At 46.8% G+C, this 22,720-nt stretch overlaps 1 protein-coding gene across 1 annotated transcript in view; it reads left to right on the plus strand.

Moving 5' to 3' along the window:
* Positions 1–22,720, plus strand: part of LOC309588993 (alpha-2-macroglobulin-like protein 1) — a gene marked incomplete at both ends in the record, with an annotated part of 42,824 nt that overhangs the window by 14,104 nt on the left and 6,000 nt on the right. The window contains 26 exons of the mRNA XM_082308828.1: positions 5,246–5,429; positions 6,469–6,631; positions 6,988–7,040; positions 7,953–7,970; positions 8,446–8,605; positions 9,215–9,299; positions 10,132–10,246; positions 10,576–10,690; positions 11,111–11,220; positions 11,702–11,869; positions 12,198–12,428; positions 12,836–12,899; positions 13,640–13,785; positions 14,758–14,907; positions 15,345–15,461; positions 16,026–16,173; positions 16,638–16,755; positions 18,033–18,258; positions 18,370–18,496; positions 18,785–18,906; positions 19,390–19,444; positions 20,140–20,223; positions 20,631–20,807; positions 20,982–21,063; positions 21,422–21,578; positions 21,776–21,850. Of these exons, the coding sequence (XP_082164954.1) occupies positions 5,246–5,429; positions 6,469–6,631; positions 6,988–7,040; positions 7,953–7,970; positions 8,446–8,605; positions 9,215–9,299; positions 10,132–10,246; positions 10,576–10,690; positions 11,111–11,220; positions 11,702–11,869; positions 12,198–12,428; positions 12,836–12,899; positions 13,640–13,785; positions 14,758–14,907; positions 15,345–15,461; positions 16,026–16,173; positions 16,638–16,755; positions 18,033–18,258; positions 18,370–18,496; positions 18,785–18,906; positions 19,390–19,444; positions 20,140–20,223; positions 20,631–20,807; positions 20,982–21,063; positions 21,422–21,578; positions 21,776–21,850 (3,250 nt within the window). The remainder of the gene's footprint in view (positions 1–5,245; positions 5,430–6,468; positions 6,632–6,987; positions 7,041–7,952; positions 7,971–8,445; positions 8,606–9,214; positions 9,300–10,131; positions 10,247–10,575; positions 10,691–11,110; positions 11,221–11,701; positions 11,870–12,197; positions 12,429–12,835; positions 12,900–13,639; positions 13,786–14,757; positions 14,908–15,344; positions 15,462–16,025; positions 16,174–16,637; positions 16,756–18,032; positions 18,259–18,369; positions 18,497–18,784; positions 18,907–19,389; positions 19,445–20,139; positions 20,224–20,630; positions 20,808–20,981; positions 21,064–21,421; positions 21,579–21,775; positions 21,851–22,720) is intronic.

Raw genomic sequence — 22,720 nt, forward strand, 5'->3', positions numbered from 1 at the left:
TGGAATAGCTGGTGTCTCTGCTGTAGGGAGCAAATATTTTCACCTTCTCCATGTGCAGTAAAATGAGGAGATAGAATCAGAGCAGAACTGTGGGGTGGGAGAAGAATAAGCTCAGAGAGGAGAAAAGAGCTTTGTTAAATAGGGACTATCCCCCTGACTGAGCACACCAATGCCCAGGAAGGGAACTATCCTGTGTGGCAGGTCCTTTCCCTCCAAGTGCCCGGGGTCTATGGCTCTGCTCATCTGTGAACTGGCCAACTGCTTACTGTGTCCTGTCCTTTACAGCTCACCAAAGGAAGGCTACCCAAAAAAGATAGCAGAGGAAAAGGAGAGAAGCAAGAGAAGGGACTGATGAGGTTGCAAGAGGAAGAAGAAGAATTTCTGATATCTTTCCTCAAAAGGAAGAATCTTTCCTGTCCCTTTCTTTATGCAGCCTCCAGAAAGATGGCACACCTGTGTATCTGGCACATGTATATATGTGTCATCAAAATAGTTGGTGCAGGTAGAGCAGCATTGTGAATTGTGTCTAACACTGAATATCTGTTTTACATTGATGCTTCTTCCACACACCTTTTAATTTTAAACTTCTGAGCCTGTGTTCAGTAATTGTGGGCAGGTCTCTATCACTTGTTGCATGGTTCCTCTCCAGCTGTATGCTCAGTCCTACATTAAATGGAAAAGGCCCAGTCACAAGATTTTTAGGAAATATCCTGACTTTGAGTGTGGCCTCCTGCCCATGTCTGGCAGTGTTCAAGGTATGCCACAAAGATCAGCTCTCCCAAGTTACAATGTCTCAAGTCAGCTTACTAGAACTATTTCCATACAAAATTGGTTTTGTTTGGTCCTTCCACCAAGAAGGAGCCCTTTGGGTGTAATCAAAGTTGCCACTTAATTGAGAAAGTAAGTGGCTTTGCCAACATTAAGAATCTCACGTAACACCTGACAAATGGGTCCACAAATACATTATGTGTAGTTGAAGCCAGTTATTCTGGTGGAACTTGCTTTATCTAGGACTGCAATCTTTACCACTGGGTTCTGGTTTGGGTTTTGATTCTTTGTTAACACTGGAGATGATTCCTAAGCCACAGCGTTCAGATCTGGAAGTTTTGTGGGTTTGGTTGAGCTGGTTTACCAACCTGTAAACAGTTTTCAACTTCCATGGGTGCTTATCTGCTCGATGGCTAGATTTGAATTTACAAGTCAGGATGTTGTGATTCAGAGCAGTCACTATGCCAGGAGTGCTGGTGAGACTTCCTCAGTTCAGTGGGGTGAGCAGGAGAGATGAAGCAAGAACCAGGGCTTTGGTATTGGGTCAAGAAGGTTCAGAAGAGAATAGGCTTCGATGGGTTCTGTGGATTTTTGGAATGTTAGCTAGAAATAAGCTGCACTAGTTGTTTGTGCCCTTTTGTGAAAAGTATGCAAAGCTGCAGGTTTCAGTGTTCGCACCTGTTCTTTGGAGAGAGATCCATGGCTTGCCCATGGTTTGAGCGCCTTCTTGTGAAGGTTTCCAAATTCCCTTGGGCATAGTTCCATAATTCTCCAAAGTTCAATTCCAATTAACAAATTTAAAGCATACAATCTAAAGGCTTGCACTAGGTTTCTGGGCAAAAGTTTCAGAAGACTTGCAGTTCTTTGAATGATCTCAGTTTAGGAGCCACGCATTGAGAGAAGCATTGAACAGTTTACACTATGTTGCCTTCAAGCTTTCTGACCCAGTCCCTGCTCCTTCTGCTGTGTTTGTCCAGGTGTGTTCTCAATTCCTTGCTTGGCTTTGATGCAGTGGACAAATTCTGCTGTCAAGGCAGCAGAAAGTGGGTGCAGCAGTCTACCTTGGCATTATGGAGAGATTCTTTAAAGGGATTCCATCATGCTATTGATGCTGGTCAGGTTGCAGAAACATTATGGCCTCACAGATTTTTATGAACCCTGTATGGACTGTGAAATATCCTTAATGCAAAAGTATAATTCACTATCAGAACACAAGGATATCAAATCCCATTGTCTTTCAAGATGCTACACAGTGGTTATAGAGTGTGTGTATAGAAGGTGAGCTGGAAATGTCAGTGATAAGAAGCATGAAGTTTGTGATTGGAAAGGAAAGAGGGCAACAATGGAGGAGGCCCTAGGCCTGTATGAAGCTGGTGATGAGTGTCTAGAAGAGAATGAAGAATGATTCTGCACTATGGGCTCTCTAACAAATGTGATTCTTTAAAGAAACCGATGACTTCCTCCTCTCTGCACAGTCTTCTGTCAAAGTGCTCTGCAGACATGAGTGCTTCCCCAGTACTTTTCTCATGCAGAACATTGATACTATTGCCTTTTTGTTTTCTTCAAAGATATTAAAACATTGGAATGATTTCCAAGGTGCCATTGCTCCTGGTCCTCATTCTGAACCATGGAAGATGTCTCCCATGATCATAGGTGTGACCTTTAGTCCCCTCTTCTTTATAATTTTTGATTCAAGTTATCTGTGGAGAACAGGTGTCTATGGTCTTGCATTGTCAGTATGTACTACGTCCTTTGCTCCAGCTGAACAGTGTGTTTTCAGGAGGGGTAGATCCTTTGTTCTCCATGGGTCTCTTGGCTCAGCAGTTCTATCACAAGGGCCTTCTCTGAGACCATTTAGAGAAAGAAATTGCAGAACTAGAAACTGTGCACAGCCTTGCTGTGCTTTCTCTGTTTCAGAGACTTTGTTCAGGTCTGTGACACCTGTGCAGCTGACAGTTACTGCCTTCAATGCAGGTCCTTCAAATGTATGTTCCTGTGACCAAGAGCCAGGTTTGCCGAAGCCAAGCAAGGAATAGAGAACACACCTGGGCAAACATGGTAGGAGGAGCACGGTGGGACAGGGTCAGAGAGATCTCCCCAGTGCTGGCCCCAGTGGGTGCAGCTCCTGTCAGAAGTCTGCCAGCAGCTGGACCTCTTTGGCTATGGTTTATTGATTTATCACAGATCTGGCTGGTGTTTTCTGTAGGAGAATCTCAGGTTTTAGACAAAAATTTCTAAGTTTGCCTGCCATTCTCAGTAACATGGCCTTCCTTCACAAAGCCACAAGAACGGGGAGAATGTGTCCATCAAAATAAAAAGTGTCCATTCTTCCTTGCCTAGGAGCCTAACACTAATTTAGGCCAATTCAAAGCTGATATCTGAAATCAGTTGGGATATCTGGCCTCTGGCCAGTTATCTCAATCAGTTGAGCAGTGAAATATTCACTTGAGACAAAGGCAATGCTAGCACTAACAGCTCCTGTGCATAATGTATAGCCCCCATAATGCATGCTTGTTCTAGAGTGGCCCAGTGACAGAAGCAAAATGGAGATCAGTCTTCCCAACCCCATCTGGAAGAAGAGTATTGAGAGCCTTGGGAACAGGAATCCTAAGTTAGCTGGAAATTTCTGGGCATCCTGGAACCTGGTTTTGCCAGACAAAGAGATCCCAACTGCCTGCTTGAGTAACACCATGTTGGGACCCAGATATGGAAAGCTTAGGCTGCATCAGTGCTATTAAACAGCACTGGGAAGTATTTCCAGGCACAGAACCATAGCTGTCTGTGTTATTAGGACAGTCCCTGGTACATTTCAGCCTGGGCTAACTAATGCTGTCTCACACAACTCTCAGATGTAGTTTGTGAGTTAATGCAATCTGTGTACCACTCGCAACAGGCAGTTTACATGGTGACCACGCTTTTCTGGAGGCCAGGCTGGTTAAACAGCACAATTGTCTACCCATCTGTACAGGTTATGTCCCACATGTTTAATTTGTAAGTTTTAACCTGACCCTCAGGTTCAAAAACAGAACCAAAAGGCTGTATCCCTGTACCCTAGACCTTTCAGACCCAGACATGAACAATGAGGAACTGGAACCAGTTCCTGAGGCCTCCTCCTTGCAGATGATGCCGTTGGTAATGGATGTTGCAGGGAGCTGGAGACCTCTGTTGGCCATTTTATATTTCCATTTCCCTCACTGTATGCAGGGAAGGAAAAGGCAAAGTCATTTGCTCATTCATGGTTGCTGGCTGGTGGTAGTGTTGCTACAGTGCTTCCTTATTCACGTACAAGGATTTGCTGCCATTCTCAAGCCAAACAACCTAAGGAGATCCCCACCCCCATAATCTGATCCAGAGCTACTGAGCCTCTGACCCGAATGACAACACTGCTTGCTGTGTGCTGGGGTGAGCTCTTGCTGCTGGCTGCACAGCAGCAATCCATCTCCAGCTGAAACAAAGAGACGCAAGTGACAAGTGATCAGGACCTGGCCTGGGTCACTGATCAGCAAAGTTCTTGCTGGTTTTTTTTTTTTTTTTCCATGAAAAGTCCATTTGGTCAGATGTCTCCATGGCAGCCTTGCAGGAGGGGATGTTCTGAACTGGTGGATGGCAGCCAAAGCAGCTGCTATTGGCTAAGGGGCACTTGGCACAGGACACCGGTTCCTACTGCTGCCTGTGTATAATCTCAGCAGAGAGGAAGAGGTGGGGAGAGGCTGGCTCCTCCCCCCATCCCACCTCTTCATTTAGGCTGTGCTAGAAAGAAATTACCCCCCTAAAAACAGCCTCGGTGATTTCAGAGGAAGAGGGCCATTGGAGATTGGGCAGCAAGAGCCTCCAAGATGAGGACAGCCATCTTCCTGAGCCTTCTGTTCCACATGGCAGCTGCTTTTCACCAACTGTGAGTGATCCTGAACTTCTGTTTCGATCTCTTTCATGAAGGCATCTGTCTAGGTAGATGGACCACATTCCATGGCATCAGCTTTCATGCTTCCTGCTCTGTCAGATCACCCCAAAGGGTAGCTGAGTCATTTACCTTGCCTCCCATGCATTAGATTGACTCCTGTGAGTTAAAATACAAGCCACCTTTTTGGGGGGCTTCCAAGTCAGACCTTAGGCCCAGGGCTGTTTGCTTCTCCAGTTGCCATGCCAGATCATATCACTGGTGTCTCTACTGCAAAGTTATGAGGCCGCTTCTTCTGAAGACTGCAAGGGATGGTTTTGGGGAGTTCAGGAGATGACTGGAGTAAGGGGTTTGAAAAAGATTATAGGGCTGTACTTAAGCTAATCAAGCAGAAACTATTTGTCAAGTTATCAGCAAAGCAATCACTTTGCTGGGTTCATTGTTGCTTTTGAATATTGGCTGCAGCCATGGCACATTGCTGAGCAATTCTGCAGTAGTGGGCTGCTGCAGGGAAGCTATTTTGCATCTCTGAGCCCTCAACTTGATGCCACCTCTGATGTCTTCTTTCCCCTGCCCCAGACATTACCTGGTGGTGATCCCTGCAGATCTCCGCTACCCATCCACCCAAGCTGCCTGCCTCCATATCACCTGTTATGAAGGAAAGCTTCAAGTGAACCTGGTCCTGGAGCGCTCTGCAGGACATGAACTCTTAGTGCAAGAATCCATCCAGAAGGAGAAGACTTTCATGTGCACTAAGTTCTGGGTGAGCCACCCTAGGCAAATGCCATCACTGATTTTCCCTTCAGGACCTGTAAATCCCTTGTGTTACTCCCTAACCTGGGATGACATGGACAGGGTCTCTTTGCCTTGGAGTGAGCCTGCTAGGATGGGCATTGGATGGTGCCTAGGGATGTGTAGCCCAGCACAGTATCTGTTGGTCAGCACTGAATTCCCCTTCTGAATATAATAATTTTTAAATTCAAGTTACATTTTTTAAAATCTACCACACTTCTGGATACATAAGAACCCACCTGTTTCCTTCTCTTCCATCCCAGGCCAGGTGAAGCCGCTTTAGCTCTTCTCTGAAGAACTTGTGCAGCTCCACAGCTAAATCTTGGGGAAATAGTGGTTTGCATGACGTACTGCAGTTTCTGTAGGACCTGAAGTCAGGCAGCAGCTCAGCTCTTAGGAGCTACTGAAGAGCAGTTGGATGGAAAGGGATGTGCTTGTTATTTTTAAACAGCATCTTGAAGCTGATCCATTGTTGGTGAGAATTTAGCAAAGATCTAGGATAAGGCAGACATGCCTAAACAACATTCCTTCTGATATACAGTATATTCTGTGCTGAGGCTGCTGGAGCCTGGAAGACCCTCTGATTGTCTTTTCTAATCCGGCTTTCTTACTTGTACATGCTGGGTAGTTCTGAAGGCCTAGCATTTGAGACTGTGCTACAGCTCGATCTTTCTCCTTTGATTCTCTGCTACCATCTCCCACCTTTCTGGCATCTGACCATCTTCCTGACCAAGTCTGAAGACTCAGAGGTGTCAGGCACATGCTTTGTCAGCAGAGGCGAAATTCCTTAACCGGTGGGAAAAAGGACAGATTCCATGACATGCAGGGCCTCTTGCTGTCATGTAGGACTGAGGGAGGTCTGGATGTGATCTGGATCCAGATATTGGAGGGGATGTCCTGGGACAGGTGGAGGGGAACTGGTTAGTTCTTCCACTTTACTCTCAGTTCCTGCTCAGGGCCCCCAGAAGATTACCTGGGGGCTACGTGCTCTCCTCTCTCTGTCTGTTTAGGTTGCACCTCCAGTTGACGGCACAGAGGAGATTGCCACTGTCAAACTGATCATCACAGGTGAAGGGGTCAGTATTGAAGAGAAGAAAAAGGTCCTGATCCGTAAGGCCAGCAGTGGCACCTTCATCCAAACAGACAGGCCCATCTATCAACCAGGGCAGACAGGTGAGAGCTGCAAATGGGAGCAACTGTGGGCCCTAGGCTTTCTGTTGGTAACACCATATGGAAAGCCTGTGATTGCTGAAATTCATGGACAGCCCTAGCAGAAGGCTTTGAGACAATGATGTCTCTTGTTGATGTGATGTTTTCAGTGGCTGTAATGCCCAGCTTGTGGTGACTGTGAAGTTGCAGCAGGCAGTAGGTCATTGTCCATGGTATCTTACATGTGGGACTGTCCCTGTCAGTGTTATCACAAATGTGTATAGAATGGAGACAGGAGCTGGGGAAACTGATAGAGCAGGGATCTGTAGGGAAGGACTGAGATCTGATAAATATATTGCCTGATTTCCTTGCCTCTTCAGTGAAATTTCGCATCATGACTCTCGATGAGGAATTCATTGCACTCAACGATTCGGTAAGCCAACCCTGGGGGGCTGTGGAAAAGTCTGCCTCGTTCCATGCGTGGATCCTACTTCCTTTTTACCCTGCTCATCTGCAAAGCTCCAACTTTTCCACATTCATCCCTGGGCCAGGCTTGATGAGTGTCTGGAGGAGAATAGTAGCTCAAGTAAAAGCTGGTAACTCAGAAAGATGGCAGAGGTGTACGTGTCTCTTGCTCGTCTTGGTAAAATGGTCAAGCAAGCGCAAGCATGGGACATACTGATTCCTGATGTGATGGTGTCATGTGGGGAGCAAATAGTTTGCAAGTCAGGTTTTCCTGGATATGTGGTGGGGGGGAGTGCTCTTAATCTGGGTCCTACAAGTTGGAATATAAGAAATTATGATTGGACATTAGGACAAACTTTTTCATTGCAATGATGATCAGATATTGAAAATGGTGCCCAGAGAAGGCATTTTCATCCTTGGAGATGTTCAAAACTCAGCTGGAGAAGGCTATGAGCAATCTGCTCTAAGAAGACATGCTTCAGCAGGGTGTTGGACTAGACAGATGACCTCCAGAGGCTCCTGCCAAACTATGTGATCCTATATCTCTGTAACCCCCTTAAGACTGCTGCTGAGCCAGAGCTAGGTCTGTTTGGGTGGTGAGTTTTCCTGATGGAGGACTCTGCCAGGAAGTCATTAGCAAGTGCTGGGTGACCTCCAGATTGGCTTTTCCTTTCCCTTTCTCCAGACCATACTGTAATGGACCCAGCCGGTATTTCTCCTTTCTGGTGATATTTGGTTTACTTTATATTGTTGTTAGTGCTCTAAATATCCAAAACACTGGTTGCACATCCTTCAGAGAGGGCCCTGCATCTGAAGTACCTTGTGTGTGTTGCTGGCATGTGTTTCTGTCTTCTAATGTTTTTGCCTTTTCCCCCCCCAGATTTCCCTGTTTCTCCAGGTGAGTGATGCTGAAATCTAGTGTTACAGTAATGTTGGTGGCAGCCATTTCACTGGCCTATTCATATTCAGTTCCTAGTAGATTTTACAGACCTCTGAGTGGAACAGTAGAACTTCAAGATTTCTCAAACTAGCATACTCCTTACAGCTTCTTTTTTATGCACTTATTTGATGTTATGCTCCCAGTTACTTCAGTTGAAATCTGAGTTGTTCTAGACTTGCAAGAGTACAGACAGATCAACAGACTTTTACAAAAAAAGTTAGAACTGTGAAGGATCTTTCCTTGACTCAGATGCTGGGAGCAGAATCGGAGCATTATATTGTCTTCAAAATTTCTTGACTAGCCTATACCAAACCTGATTCCTTAGCTATAGAACCTGGTAGTCTGCAGCACTGAAATCCTGAAGCTCAATTTCTATGGGATGTGGATCAGTGAGATGCTGGAACAACTGTTTCTTCCTTTCTTGTGGATGTAGGACCCTAAGAACAACCGGATAGAGCAGTGGCTAAATGTGGTCCCCCAAAACGGCATTGCAGATCTGTCTTTCCAGCTAAGTCATGAGCCTCTGCTGGGGACATATGTCATCAACGTAACCAATGCGGAAGCGTACGGCAGCTTCTCCGTTGAGGAGTATGGTATGAGCACGTGTGGGATATGTCTGAGCTGCAGAGAGGACCTTGCACTCTTGATCCAGGAAGCTGGGTGTTTATTCTGTAATAACCACCCTGGGAGCAAATGGGAAAAGTAGTAGCATCTGTCATAGAAAAGAGTCTGAGCTGAGGATCAGGAGAGAAATCACTTTGGCACCTTGGGTCAGTGTGTGGGAGGAATGTTGTGCATGGCCCCAGACCTTTGACACAGCTGATTCTGGCAGATCCCTGCATCAGACAAAACAAGGACATTTAGGATGGGCTTTTCCAGGTAGTATGAAGTCCAGTGCCATCCCACTTCTCTTTCAACCCCCAATTAACTGTGTTGGGAGGCTAGTCTTCTCTCAGGGCAAATAGCTGTCATAAGTGCAGGGATATGGGCATGTTTGGGTTTTAGTTTGGAAAGGAGCAATCAACCAGGCACTACACACAAATCTGTTAAAGAAACAATGGAAATCTTCTGTTTCCTCTTCCCATCACCTTCCTTTTCCATTTCCTGGCTCTTATTCCACCATAGTCTGTCTTCATGTTGATTCTCTGGAAAGGCTGTCTCTGGCCAGTGTTTCCTACAGTTCTCTGTTTTTTTCCTTCCAGTGCTGCCAAAATTTGAAGTGATCTTTGAGGTGCCAAATCAGATTTATGCACTAGATAAAACCTTCCCACTCCGGGTATGTGGCAGGTAAGGATTCTGCTTGGAGCGATGGCCCTGTGTTAACTTCTGGCCTGACGAGCACAAGATGGCTAGGAAACCATGAGGAACTCAGGGAAAATTTACTACGCTTCAGTTACAGGAGGCCAGAATCTTCCGCAGCAGCTGTTTGCACCCTGATGCAACACAAAACATTCCTATAACTATCCTTCTGGTACTCTAATGCCCCTTTTCTAAAAACACTCCACAAGTCTCTACACAGAAGACCTGGTGGAACAACTACCCTTTGACAAGCAGCCATTTGTGGGGGAGAACATGGCAGATGTTTGGTGTCCTTCCTGCAGAACAAACTCATGGGAAATGAAGGGACGCTTTTCCAGATGATGCTCTAGAGGAAACTAGAGAGAGGCGAAAAGGAATTGCCCCAGGAACAGTCCAAGGACAATGCTAGGGTTAACAGCCTCATGTAAAGGTGCTTTCTTAATGAAAGGCACTTTCTTAATCACCCGTGCTTCTGCTCATAAGATGATGCATGCCTTCAGCATATCCTGGGGTTATTGCAGGTGATGCTGATGTAAAGCGCAGAGCTCTGTGCTGAGTCAGCACCTACAACACTCTGGTTTCCCAAAATAGATTAGTTCGGCACTAATTATATCACAGAGCCCTTGATCTCCCATCACTGCAGTGCCCTAGCCTGACTCTGCTTACTGGGTCAGGGCTCCTGGGCCTGCTGTATGGCTGCCACCCTTGTGCTATAATTGTGAATATCCATGAATAAGTGGTCTCTGGGGCTATGCAAAGCAAGCCCTGTGTTCTCTCACTGTGCGTGACTGTCTCTTCCTTTCCCTGCTCTCCCAAACAGATACACCTATGGGAGAGGCGTCCAGGGGGTGGTTCATGTGAGCCTTTGTCAGAAGATAGCTCCATTCCTTCCTAGTGCTTCAAAACCTGATCTCTGTCAGGAATTCAAAAACCAGGTGAGATGCTTAGCAGGAGCTGAGCCGTATTCAGAGACATTTGTGTTACCCCAGGGTAAGGCAAGGCTGCTCGAGGCTTTAGCTGAAATAATAGTGATGTTACCCCATGGTTTTGGCTGCTTGACTAGTGGTCTGCTGGTGCTGCCTCTTAGTAGCTGTGCCTGGTGACTATTGGTGTGCATCGTGTTCCTGCTCCACAATCAGGACTGCTATGTCAAAAGGCAAGCTCCCTGAGAGCAGGGATTTTGCGCTGCTGTTTCTGCACCATTTGGGTAACTTCTAATGTAAGTGCCTTGCTCAGACCTTGTTTCCTCTCTCTGTACTTTCAGACAGACAAGACGGGTTGCTTCTTCACAAATGTGAGTCTGTCCTCCTTCAGTCGAGACTTTCGGTACTATCAGGACAGCATAGTTGCAGAGGCCTCGCTGGTGGAGGATGGCACAGGTAACTCTGGAAACATCTCTGGTGGCTGAGAAGAGGCATGTGAAGATGCACTAATCTTACCAAGAACACTGGAGACTTTCAGGCTAGCAAGGGCTCTGAGCTTTCTGAGCCTGTCGGGGCCTGCCGTCTAACCTCACAGATACAGATAGAACCACCAGTTCCTGACAGCACGACACACTCGCTCTGAGTGCCTGTGGTCTCAGATGGTGAAGCTTAGGGGTCTCTCTAAGGGCTAGAAGTAAGTGGGAGGAAGACTAGATACCCAGAGCCCTGGGCAGATCATTTCTCTGATATGAAATGTGTGTGCAGCTGAACGTGTGCATCAGTATTACCAGTGGGTCACTCTGCAGGGAAATTGCTGAGCGGTGCTTGGCTTCCTTGCTCCCTCCCTCATGTTTCTGTCTCACTGCTTTCATTCAGAGATACACGTCAATGCTTCCCACAAATTACTCATCTCCAGGATTTGCGGGATGGCCTTGTTTGATGATGTGAAGTCTTATTACCACACTGGAGAGATGTACAGGGGGAAGGTAATTCCCAGTTACAATCCTTTGCAGGGGAGAGCGTGAGCAATGCCTTCACAGAGACTGTTACCTAGCATCTTGTCCGACCTCGCCTCCAGCCAGGGGCTTGGGAGGGCATGAATGACTCCCAGAGACAAAACTCTTAAACTGTCAAAAGTGAGAAAAACACCCAAAACTGCCATTTGCCAAATAAGCCTTGAGTAGTAGCAGCTATGGGGATCCATATGTGGGGTGCAAACCCAAACATTTGGAATTTCAGCAGCTGGGTGGCCTTCTGCTGCGAAGGCGTAGAGAGCATGGGGGTGAATGAACACGGCAGTGCAAGTGATAATAGGAGGTGACCAGTAGCAATGTTGATAATATTGTTAGTGACTGGAAAGGTGACCTTGCTGTCTTTGGATATGCTGCTCCTGACTTGGAGAAGCAGGAGATTCTGTCTGCTGATTAGACTCGTCTGTGCTTCTCTTGCTCACTGCAATGTTCTCAGATTAAAGTCATCGACTACCAAGGCAAGGCACTGAAGCACAAAAAAGTCCTCCTCATAGTAAGCTGCGGTGAGCAGCAGTTTAAGCAGAAGTACATCACTGGAGACTCTGGGACAGCTTCATTTAGCCTGAACACGACTGCTTGGAACAGCACCTCGGCCTCCCTGGAGGTAAGTGAGGAAGGGTCTGTCTTGTTGGCAGGGGTACGCATCCATCTCAGAGCTATTTACTGCCCCACAGACATCCCCCTTTTTTCTTCTTGAAGGACAGTAGTTCAAACCTGAAACACCTCAGCATGTTCTGAATCTTGGCTCCCTCTGAGAGCTTATTCTCCAGATCCCAGTTGCCTTCCTCATGAACTCTCCACACAGACACCTGTGCTATGGTGTTGGTCACACCCTATCTGAGCTTCTTATGAAGCTAAAGCTAGGGCAATCTGCAGCTGACTTGTTTAACTAGAGAAATTAAATGTGTTGGTGTTTTTTTTTGTCTCACCAGGCAAGTGTCCTGCATCAAGATTTGGATAAAGAGCCTGGGACAGTTGATTTGAGTTACCAGCGAGCCTCTCACTTCATACATCCATTCTACAGCACCAGCAGGAGTTTTCTCTCTATTGTCCATGTGCCAGAAACGATGCCCTGTGGTAAAAAGCAAGCTATTCGGGTGGACTTCAGAATTTACCAGGAGGACCTGGAACATGGGCCCAAACGTGTCATTTTCTCCTACTTTGTGAGTTTCTGGGGAAGTGCTAGTGGGTGATGGCTCAAGGCACAAGATCCAGCATCTCCTACAGATTCAAGCTTGATATTTGATAGATTTGGCTCAGCCTGGGACAGGTTGCTCATCCAGCCATCATGGGGCTGGATCCTGGTTTCTGTCCTGTGGCTGCAGTAATGGCAAGAAAGGCAGCACCTTTCTTTTGGGCTCTGCACAGGTGCAGGGCAGGTATTGGCCTTACCTGTCCTCCCCCAAGTCTCTTGATCCCCTGAGCTCTCCCTGCTACCTGAGAGCGAGTAAAGCTCATATCCCTCTCCTCACCCCCATTTAATCTCCAATTTCAGGATTACTCTGATCTGCACAGTGGTCTCAAAGACTATGTAACTGGCATTCCCTTCCCTTTCTGTATTCTTCCCTAGGTCACAGGGAAAAGAGGGATAGTCCATGCAGGTCAGAAGACTGTTTGGGTTGGGCTGCCAAGAAGTAAGTGCGCTCCTCTGTTTCATATCTAGCAGGCACTCGGTGGTCTGTGGCATGCCGTCTTATTTGGCATGTGGCATAAGCCTCTCTGCAATTTAGAGCTGGCTCACCACTTTTCTGTTGCATCAGAGCAGTGCGCCTTTCCAGTTTTCATGTTTCCTTTACCCTCCTGCTTGGTACCAAGAGAACAATACTTGGCATTTCCCAGCCCATAGACTCATCCTCTGTTTCCTTCATTTTCCTTCATTCCTTCAAAACTCTCCTGCTTTAATTTGCAATTGTGTCTAAAAATGATCTTTGACTAGTTAGGATGCCACAGCTCATCATTTTGATGGGTGTTGACTCATTGTTGTCTACTTCTCCAGCTCTTTTTTTTAAAGCCTAAATGATAGGTGATTTGGGGCAAAGATCACCTCTTTGTTGATGATGGGATGGGAGATGTTTGGTGATGGGAGGCTTGGAAAGATATCTGAGACTCTCACTCTTTGTGGATCTAAGCTTGAACTCCAAAGAGCTGTTTCATCTCCTGGGGGCAATGAACAGAACCAGGAAGAGTCTTTTGCTGGTCTTGAATACCAGATCCAGAGATGCGCTGATTGTTTCAGTGGTCTCCAGAAATCTCCTTGGTCCTGAAAGACTTGACGAAAGGAATTAAACAGGCACATGTAGAATGGCAAAAGCTGATCAGAGTCCATTTTCACTACCAAATCTACTTTCTCTTCTTCCTTCCCTCCTCCATCTAGTGCTGAAAGGCTTCTTCTCCATCCCTCTTAACTTCAGCTTGATCTATGCCCCAGCTCCAAGACTTGTTGTTTATGTTATCTTCCCTAATGGAAAAATCATTGCTGATTCTGCCATCTTCAGTGTCTCCACGTGTTTCAGGAATAAGGTAGGATTTGTGTCTGAGGCCATGACTAAATGTGTGAGAGTGTATGTGCTTGCTGCAATGAAAGAAGAGACTGAGGAATACACAATATGTATAGCTGTGTATGGCTGATACTGTGTGCGACGCTGTCATGTGAACTGCAGTATGTGAATGGTGAAGTGTCCTGTGATGTGTGGAGCAAGTACGGGCTGAGCATTGTGGGGGCTACTGCAATGTTTGGGAAAGGCAGAGAATTGCTGTGTCTGTCTCCATAGGCTTCTTTAGCAACTGCAACCCAGTAGGATCACAGCCCAGCACAGGTTATTAGTGTGATTCCCAGGAGAGCTCAAGGCTGCTTAGACTTGTTAGTATGTGGTGTTGGGAAGACAGCTCAAAGTGGCTGATGGAAGAAGTGGATTTTAGTGGCCATCCAGAAGGGGCTGAGCGCTTGTGGTCATTATGACATCCATGGGAATCTGCCTTCTTGGCTGTGTCTTGCACTCCAAAGATGAACTTCTGAGGACTGGCATTGCCCCTGCTCCACAGCTGTTTATCTGCCATGGACAGTCAGATTCAAGCAAGAAGAGGAAGTGCTTCAGGAAACTGAGACCAACCCCATAAAGAGCCTGGAGATAAGGACTAGGCTTATTTTTGATCTGGGGCTCCAAAAGGGCCAGAAAGACAGCTGTTTGAGTTGTGTGATCATGGCTGGCTTGTTTGCTGGGTAAAGAGCATGCTGTGTTCTGACACAGGAATGTCTTCAGTACTGTGAACTGCACACACTGATGGTTCCCCCCCTGCCATCTTTCCTGGTAGAACCTCAACATGATGTTTTTTTAAATACCTTCTGGGGGTCGTTGGGAGATTCCTCAGGTTTCCATCCAAGGCAAGTCCTTGGAAACTCTCTTCATGTAGGTCCCTTCCCTGCTCAGGAAGTGGTAGGGTGGCCAGCAGCAGAAATGTCACTCACCTATTGCCTGCATTCTTCCCATCCAGGTGGAGCTGGGCTTCTCAACGCCCGAGACCCTTCCTGATTCAGAGGTTGGTCTCCACCTGCTGGCAGCTCCTGGGTCCACGTGTGCTGTCTGGGCTGTGGATCAGAGCATCCTTTTGCTGAAGCCAGAAAAAGAGCTCAGCAGCTCCTTGGTGAGTGAGCCTGCTCCAACTTCTTCCCTTCCCTTGTACTGACATGAAGAGGGAGGGAGACGGACAGGCCGTTGCGTCTGTGCAGAGCTTATCTCCTAAGGAACTCAAAGCACTGCCCAGAAGGATCAGCAGCGCTCTCAGTGTGGCATGGGTAAGGATTAGGGGGCATGTGTTAAGAAAGAGGTTGAACATCACTCAGTGCACCAGTGGTAAGTGAGCTTCTGTTGTTCTGTCTCATGTTCAGTTCAGCGGGTTGTGCTGGCTCTATCAGAGGAGAGCCAGGGAAGACTGACAGTGAGCCTGGGCTTTCTGGCATGCATTCATGCACAGTAGCCAGGAGCAATTCAAACAGGTCTTGGATGTGTGACAGGAAGGGGATGCCAGGTTTCATTTGTGCTGATTTTTTTTTTATTTTTGCTTTTTTCTTGCTTTCCCAGATCTATGGGCTGTTCCCATCTGTTTATAACTCAAGGTATCCTCGCCAAGTGTCTGAAGATGACCATTCATGCGGGTTCCCAAATTCTGATGAGCCTGATGTGTTTACAGCATTCAGGGTAAAAATGGTTGATTTGGTGGGTTGGGATAATTCATGAATTGAGGGAAGTGTGGCCCCCTGACTTTACCAATATCCTAGGAATGCCATTACAGACAGTACAGGCAACAGGTCAAGTTTAGGTCCTGGTAATTCACTTGTTATTTGAATAAGTGACTTTAAATTGTTGACTAAGAAGAAATTGTTGTGTGGTTACTGCACTTTGGTTTTGCAATTCAGCATGCCAAGGATGATTGGTTACTTTAATTGGGTTTCACATAGTATGTTTAATCTCCATAGCATGAGCAATTGCACTCTGCAGGCTGAGAAGGCATAGTACCTGAATAACCATGTGTTTGAAAAAGAATAAATTTGGCTGACTCAGGCCAGATGAATTAGCTCAGAAGACCTTGTTTGCCCATTGCTGAGGATCTGAATAATTCCCTTCTAAAATCAAGCAAGAGAATACTTTGCCAAGCCAGAGGACAGCCAAGTCCCCACTGCGTGAGGGGACAAGAAGGCACAGGGTAGAGAGCAGAGAAGAGAGGACAAGCTTCTGGTGCACAGTTCTTTTTTTTTTCTACAGGAAATGGGGTTGAAAATTATGTCCAACACCAATATCAGGAAACCCAGAGTGTGTCCAAATACTCCATCAACAACTATGCTGCAGGAAACAGCAATGTTTACTTCCAGGCCCATGTTGATGTTTGCCCGGCCCCATAAAGCATATAACAGTAAGCATTTGCCAACTGCCATTGTTTCTTCTTACGTGAGATGCTCAGTCTTTCAGGTGAAAGCAATCCTGGGTTTGAGCTAAGAGGCAGTACTTGCTATAATTGCAAATGGAGGAGTGAGAGTGTTCCCTGGCTCTAAACCTGTTGTGCTAGTGTGAGGATGCCTAGGTCTCGCAGCTTCTTGCTCTGAAATGTTAGTGAGCTGTCTGGATCCCAAGTCTTATCTCTGAGGTGAGGGAATGGTTGTTCTTCCCTTGGTACCTACAAATGCAAGTAAGGTCCACAGCACCTCTGTTTGAAATGATGCAAGCAATTTTAAAATTTGGGATAGCACCTTCTGTTCCTTTTGTGCCATGCTTCCCAGGAGCTGACTGGATGACGGGCAGCCTGAGCTGTGCCAGAGCCCCTCTGCTCTAAACCAGGGCCTGAGGATGCTGTGGTGACTGGGTCTTTGTTATTTCCAGCAGAGCATCTGACAACATCTACCTATCAGCCCACTATGTTTTCACCTGTTTCTTCAGCTGAAGAGAAAGTACACAAGCATTTCCCCAAATCCTGGATATGGGATTTGTATTCTGTGGGGTGAGTAAACTGAGCAGTGGCTTAGTGTGACCAGGAATGGCAGCAGATATAACTGGGTTTAGATCATAAGCTGCTGAGGAAGATGTCTAAGGACATATGTCATGGGGATCATATCTGTCAGGCTATTTCTCATCGGAGCTGATGTCTGCATCGAATGCATTTTCTGGTACTAGATGATCATACAGAAGTATTGTGCATCCATGGAAGGTGGCTGGCATGGGAAGATAGGAAAGCAGGTGCAGTGCAGCAAAAGCTTGGTTTACTGCCTGCACTCTGCTTGTCATAGCCCTGTGGGCTGGCATTTCCCAAACTGTGCTCACAGGATGTATCCTGGGATGCAGGGGAGGCTGATCTCCACAGAAGTCCTTCACAGGACTGGGAGTTGTGTCTTGTGAGAAAGGCTCAGTGAGTGCACAGGGTCTGCTGAGGGAGCTTTTGGAGATTTTTCGTCTCTGACTTTAAGAATTTCTTGTCTGGCATGTGGAGACTGGAGTCTGCTCAGGCCAGATGCCCCTATATTTGCCCTCTCCCACCTCCAGCTATGTCCTTCCAGCTACATCCATCTCTTTGCTCCCTAGCAGCAGATATCTCCTATGTGATTTATCCACCAGCCTCATCTGAGCAACCAAAGGTCTCTATGTTGTATGTGTTGCCTTCCTGTATGTGCCTGGCAAAAGTGAATGTCTCCAGTTATTGGAGTCAAATAATATCATTAGCTTTAGCTAGGGCTGTTTTTATATCTGCTGTGGTAGCAGCCACAGAACAGTCTGCTGCTCTCGGAAGTTGTGATGTGGGCACAAGCCACGTCTCTGCCCTGTCTTCATGTTGGACTTTAAGCTGTCAGTGTCTCACAAGAAGGTGAATGGCTGGATCTGTCTCTTCTGCTAAGTTCTACTGATGTTGAGCCAGTCTTGTTGCTCTGCTGGTGTCTGGTTCTCCATCCCTAGGCCAAGAATAATAAAACTGCTGACATCTGTAAAGCATTTTTAGATGTGCAAAGGGCAAGCGCTGTCCGAGAAACGTGATTGATGGCATCTTGCAGCCATGGAACCTATTGTCAAAAATGTTGTGTTGATATAAGCATCTGAGGCAGGGGGCCCTACTTCTACAAGGACCTACTTGTAACCCTACAGGGACTACAAGTTCAGCAGAGGTTAGGGGTTAGACTGAGGTTAGGAGATGGGGTGCACTGGAGAGAATGGCACAGACCAGGTCACCTGATGCTGCGTACAGCAAGATTCAGTTAAATGCTTCTGTTGCTGTCTACTTCTCCTCAGTCCCAGTGGGAACAAGAATGTCACTGTCACTGTGCCTAACACCATCACAGAATGGAAAGCAGGGATGTTCTGCACAGGACTTAATGGTTTTGGACTTGCTCCAGCCTCCAGTCTGCTTGTTTTCAAGCCCTTTCTTGTGGAGCTCACGCTGCCATCTTCTGTGATCCAGGGTGAGACCTTCATCTTGAAGGCCACAGTCTTCAACTACCTGCAGCGATGTATGAAGGTAGGTGAGCCCTGATAGGCTCTGCAAGAAAAGCAGAGTATGGGTAGGTAGGAAATCTATGACCTGTGACGTTTATCTTGTTACCACCTGCCATCCCTGCTGTCCCTTCAGATCCAAGTGACCCTGGAGGAGTTCGCAGACTTCCAGCTGAAGCCATGCAAAGGCTGTGTCTACAGCTGTTGCTTATGTGCCGATGAAGCTAAGACCTTTCAATGGAGTGTCACAGCTGAGCAACTGGGTGAGAAGAACAGGGAGGTGGGGTGGTGGAATTGGGAAGGGATGGGACCAAGGTGAGGATGTTTTGTAAGAGCTGACATGAAGTGAGGAGTTGTTTGCCCTGTTAACAAGAGGGTACTTGTTTGCATTCATCCTAAGGTCATGATTACTCGCAAATCTGTGCTAGGAGGTACAGAATCATACAGAGCTCTGATCCAATTTTTTGTTGTCAACAGGTGACTTCTATTGTATTAATGGGAAGTGCTTCCTCAGAAGGTGTTTTATGCACCTAAATGTGTGTTATTTTCAGGGCTCATGAACATCACCCTCAGTACAGAGGCTGTGGCCACTGAAGAGCTCTGTGGCGAAGAGATACCATTTGTACCAAACCAAGGACAGAAAGACACGATCACCAAACACCTTCTAGTTCGGGTCAGACAAGCTCTTCTGTTACCTGGACCTAAAAGAGGGCTTTGTGCAATTCCCAGATTTTGTGCAGGTTAATTTAGGGAGTTACACCTTGCTATTAAAGGTGTGTAATTAGAATCTCAGGGCCTGAGCTGGGCCCAACCATGAGGGCTGACGTAAGGAGGTAGAGGGGTATCCTCCACTTCGCACCATGGAAAACTTTAAATATGTATGCTCTTTTATGTCCTCGCTCCTGAGCTCTCTTCTAATCTTACAGCATCAGTTTCACAGACATTCAGAAATTATGATATTCTGAAAATGCATGCTGTTTTCCTATCTGAAATGAAAATGATTGACAATAATTTACATTTTTATGTGATAATGGTGTTACTCCAGCTGACTTTCCAGCCTGAACCAGGATTTTGTCCATATCTATTTCTAATCCACTTGTAATCCTGTTTCTCTCCTGTGTGCTCATTATAATGCTACTTTTGTGTGCTCCAACAGCCAGAGGGAGTGTTGGTAGAAAAGGCTCACAGCTCCATCCTGTGTCCCAAAAAAGGTAGAGAGATTTTCTTCTTCTTTCACCCTGCTCATCCTCCCCTTCCTGCCTAACCACCTCCTGGGTCTTTCCACTTGTTGAAATATGTCCTCTGTCAACATGACCAAGATACAGAAGCATACTCTAATTGTGGTGCCAGCTAGACCTTCCCCTGGGTAAGGATGTGGGGAGGTCCAATCTTTTAGCATCAACATCTCTGATACTAATGTGATAGCTTGAGGCCTTTTTCACCTGTGGTAATAAAACAACACTACTGAACATGGTGAGGCTGGAGAACATGACTTAGGATTGCTGCTCCTTTCTTGAATTTTATGGCGTATGATGGGGCCATTAGCAGATTTTGAGAGCACCAGGTGCCTTGAGAAGACATACCTGCAATGGAAATCTGAAACAAGATGGAATAACTTATGTAAAGAAAAGCAGGAAGGTGGCTTTGACCACAGAGGGTTTCCAGGAGAAGATCCTCTCAGCCTCTTCAGAAGGAAGGCTGTTAGGATAGCGCAGTCACAATGAGGTTGATGGAGGGATTTGAGGGTGGAATGGGACAGGGTTTCTCAGGTGCCCTGCAACCTCTGTGACAGGAAAATAGGATGTTAGCACAGAACAGTCTCAAACAGTCTCTGGGGATTTTGAAGGCTGTTTTCATCAGAATCTCTTTTTGTCTTCCCCCCCACACCTTACCCCGCTGGTGTCAGGGAATCCAGCACAGGAGTCTGTGTCCCTGATGGTGCCTGTAAATGTGGTTGAAGGTTCAGTCAGAGCCACCGTCTCAGTCACCGGTAAGGAATTCAGCTATGATAATACCTTTCCAAATCCCATATCTCTGACTTTAGTCCCAGGAAAGCCCAAACCCAGAACACCCCACACCCTTTCTGAGGTTTCTAAGGGTCCACTGCCTTGTCCTTCCCATGTATGTGGCTGCATTTCCTGGTTCCAGATAACCTAAAACACTCATCAAGGGAGAGGGTGTTCTGTTTATGGGCTTCCCCTGCCAGAATGGGAATGTATACAGCCCATATGGAGGGCAGGGTAGAACTGATAAGCTGGCTGGACAGAGGTGCCCCCACATTGCTGTGCTGGGCCTATCTTGCCTGGTGCACTGCTGGGAACGGGTCACAGGTAGGAGGAGGTGGATCCCCAAACCTCCTGCCCAGGAGGTGGTCAGGGTGCCTATGCTCTGTTCCAGGTGACCTCATGGGGACAGCACTGCAGAACCTGGACCACCTGGTGCAGATGCCCCATGGCTGTGGGGAGCAGAACATGGTGCTGTTTGCCCCCATTGTCTATGTGCTGCAGTACCTGGAGAAGACGAGGCAGCTGACCCCTGAGATCAAGGAGAGGGCCACAGGATTCCTGCGCAATGGCAAGCACTACAGACCCACCTTGCTCTTCTGTCTTCCCCTGTGTCCAACCTACCAATGGTTGCCTACTCCCCTTGCCCCTGGAGCACTCAACCACCCTATTCCCTGCCGTGATCCCTGCAGTGATCTCACTGCAGATACCATTCTGAGCGCTAATGTCCTATCCTGCTTCCCAGGGTACCAGATACAGCTGCAGTATCAACACCCTGATGGCTCCTACAGTGAATTTGGTACCAAGGATGAGTATGGTAATACTTGGTAAGCCCTGGGCTCTCTCCCTGCTGTCTACATGCTGTCTGACAGCCTGGAGGTGGGCAGCTTTCTGTTTGCAGCACTGAATCCTTTCTGTCCTATTGGACCCAAAGTGTTCCAGACGCTTTGTGGGCTAGGGCATCCCAGGGGCATGCAACTGTTCTTGGACCAGCAAATAAGGAATAGCAGAACAATAGGTGAGGAGGGACCCACCAGTTTCAAACTCCCACTTTTTTTCTTTTTCATCAACTTCTGCTTCAATTCTTTCTTTCCATTCATTCTTCCCTCTGTCTTATTCACACCATCTCTTTCTGCTTCTCTCTTCCCTCTCTTATGCCTTTTTTTCTGTTCTCTCCCCAACGAGGCTGACTGCATTTGTGGTTAAATGCTTTGTCCAAGCCAAGCCATACATTTTCCTGGACAACAGGACCATCCAAGCTGCTCTCACCTGGCTGGAGTTCCACCAGCTTCCCAACGGTTGCTTCAGAAATGTGGGCCAACTTTTCCACACAGCCATGAAGGTAGGAGCCAGAGCACCTTGAAGGAGAGTTCAAAGCAGTTCTTGCCCAGTGTACTGGTAATTGTTTAGTTCATGTTCCTGTATTGTTCTGCTTTCTTGCATGGGAGCAAGCCAGGGATAGGTGGGACTTTTACTGAAAAGCTTCAGGTCTTTGTGTATTAACTTTCCCAGCTTTTTGGATGTTTATGCTTTTTGTAGGGCGGTGTGGATGGGGAAGTCCCCTTGGCTGCCTACATCACTGCTGCATACTTGGAGGCAGGAGAGACACCAGAGGTAAATATTGGGATTCTTTGCCATGCTGTTGCCTTAAGATCTGAATCCTGAAGAGCTTAGCGGTGTCACTGAGGCAGGCAACAGAGTGTCTTGGAGAGGCTTGTGGATAAAGTAATAAGGTGGGGGAGGAAGAACTTACCACTTCTCCGGAAAAACCTCAACTATCCCCTGAGGAGGACATTGCTGGCAGGGGAGAAGGTGAGGTTAGACTACAGGGAGCCACTGGAGTTCACGGCTAGATACTATGTCCATTTCCCAGGCTTTGGCTGCTCATTCCCATGCCCCCTGCCCCTCCTCCCACCCCCTTGCTACCCCCTTTGTACTATACACAGCTGAGAGCTAGTGGTGAGTTGTTAGGCAGGAGAGGATGGTGTAGCTGCTCCCACAGTCAAATAAATAGCCATAATGACATTTTAAATGTGTTTTAGCTTCCCAGAAGGTGGAAGTCTGGGAAAGGAGTGCTGGAGGGAGATACGTGTTGTGAAGTAGGGCAGTTGGAATTGCACACCTAAGTAATAACAAGAGGGAATTTTTACAAGTGCTAAAGATCATAACTAATTACTCTGTGGTACTGGCAGTTAAAAAAATATACTGAACTTGATGGAGAAGTGCTATTGCTATAGATTTTGAGAAGCAAAATTCTCTGGAAATAAGAAAAGTAAGTGAAATAGCAGTGCTCTTTTTAGGGAAAAAAGTTAGACAGATGAGAATTAACCTTCTTTCTGGCAACAGGTGTCCTTCAGGTCACCTTTTTCACCATAAGGACAATTAAGTGTTGGAACAGGTTGCCTAGAGATTTAGTTGTTTCCATCATTGGAGGTTTTCAAGACTGGACAAAACCTTGAGCAACCTGGTGTGATCTCATAGTTA

The sequence above is a fragment of the Platalea leucorodia genome (genome assembly GCF_965183815.1).
Source record: "Platalea leucorodia genome assembly, chromosome: 4".
NCBI lineage: Eukaryota > Metazoa > Chordata > Aves > Pelecaniformes > Threskiornithidae > Platalea > Platalea leucorodia.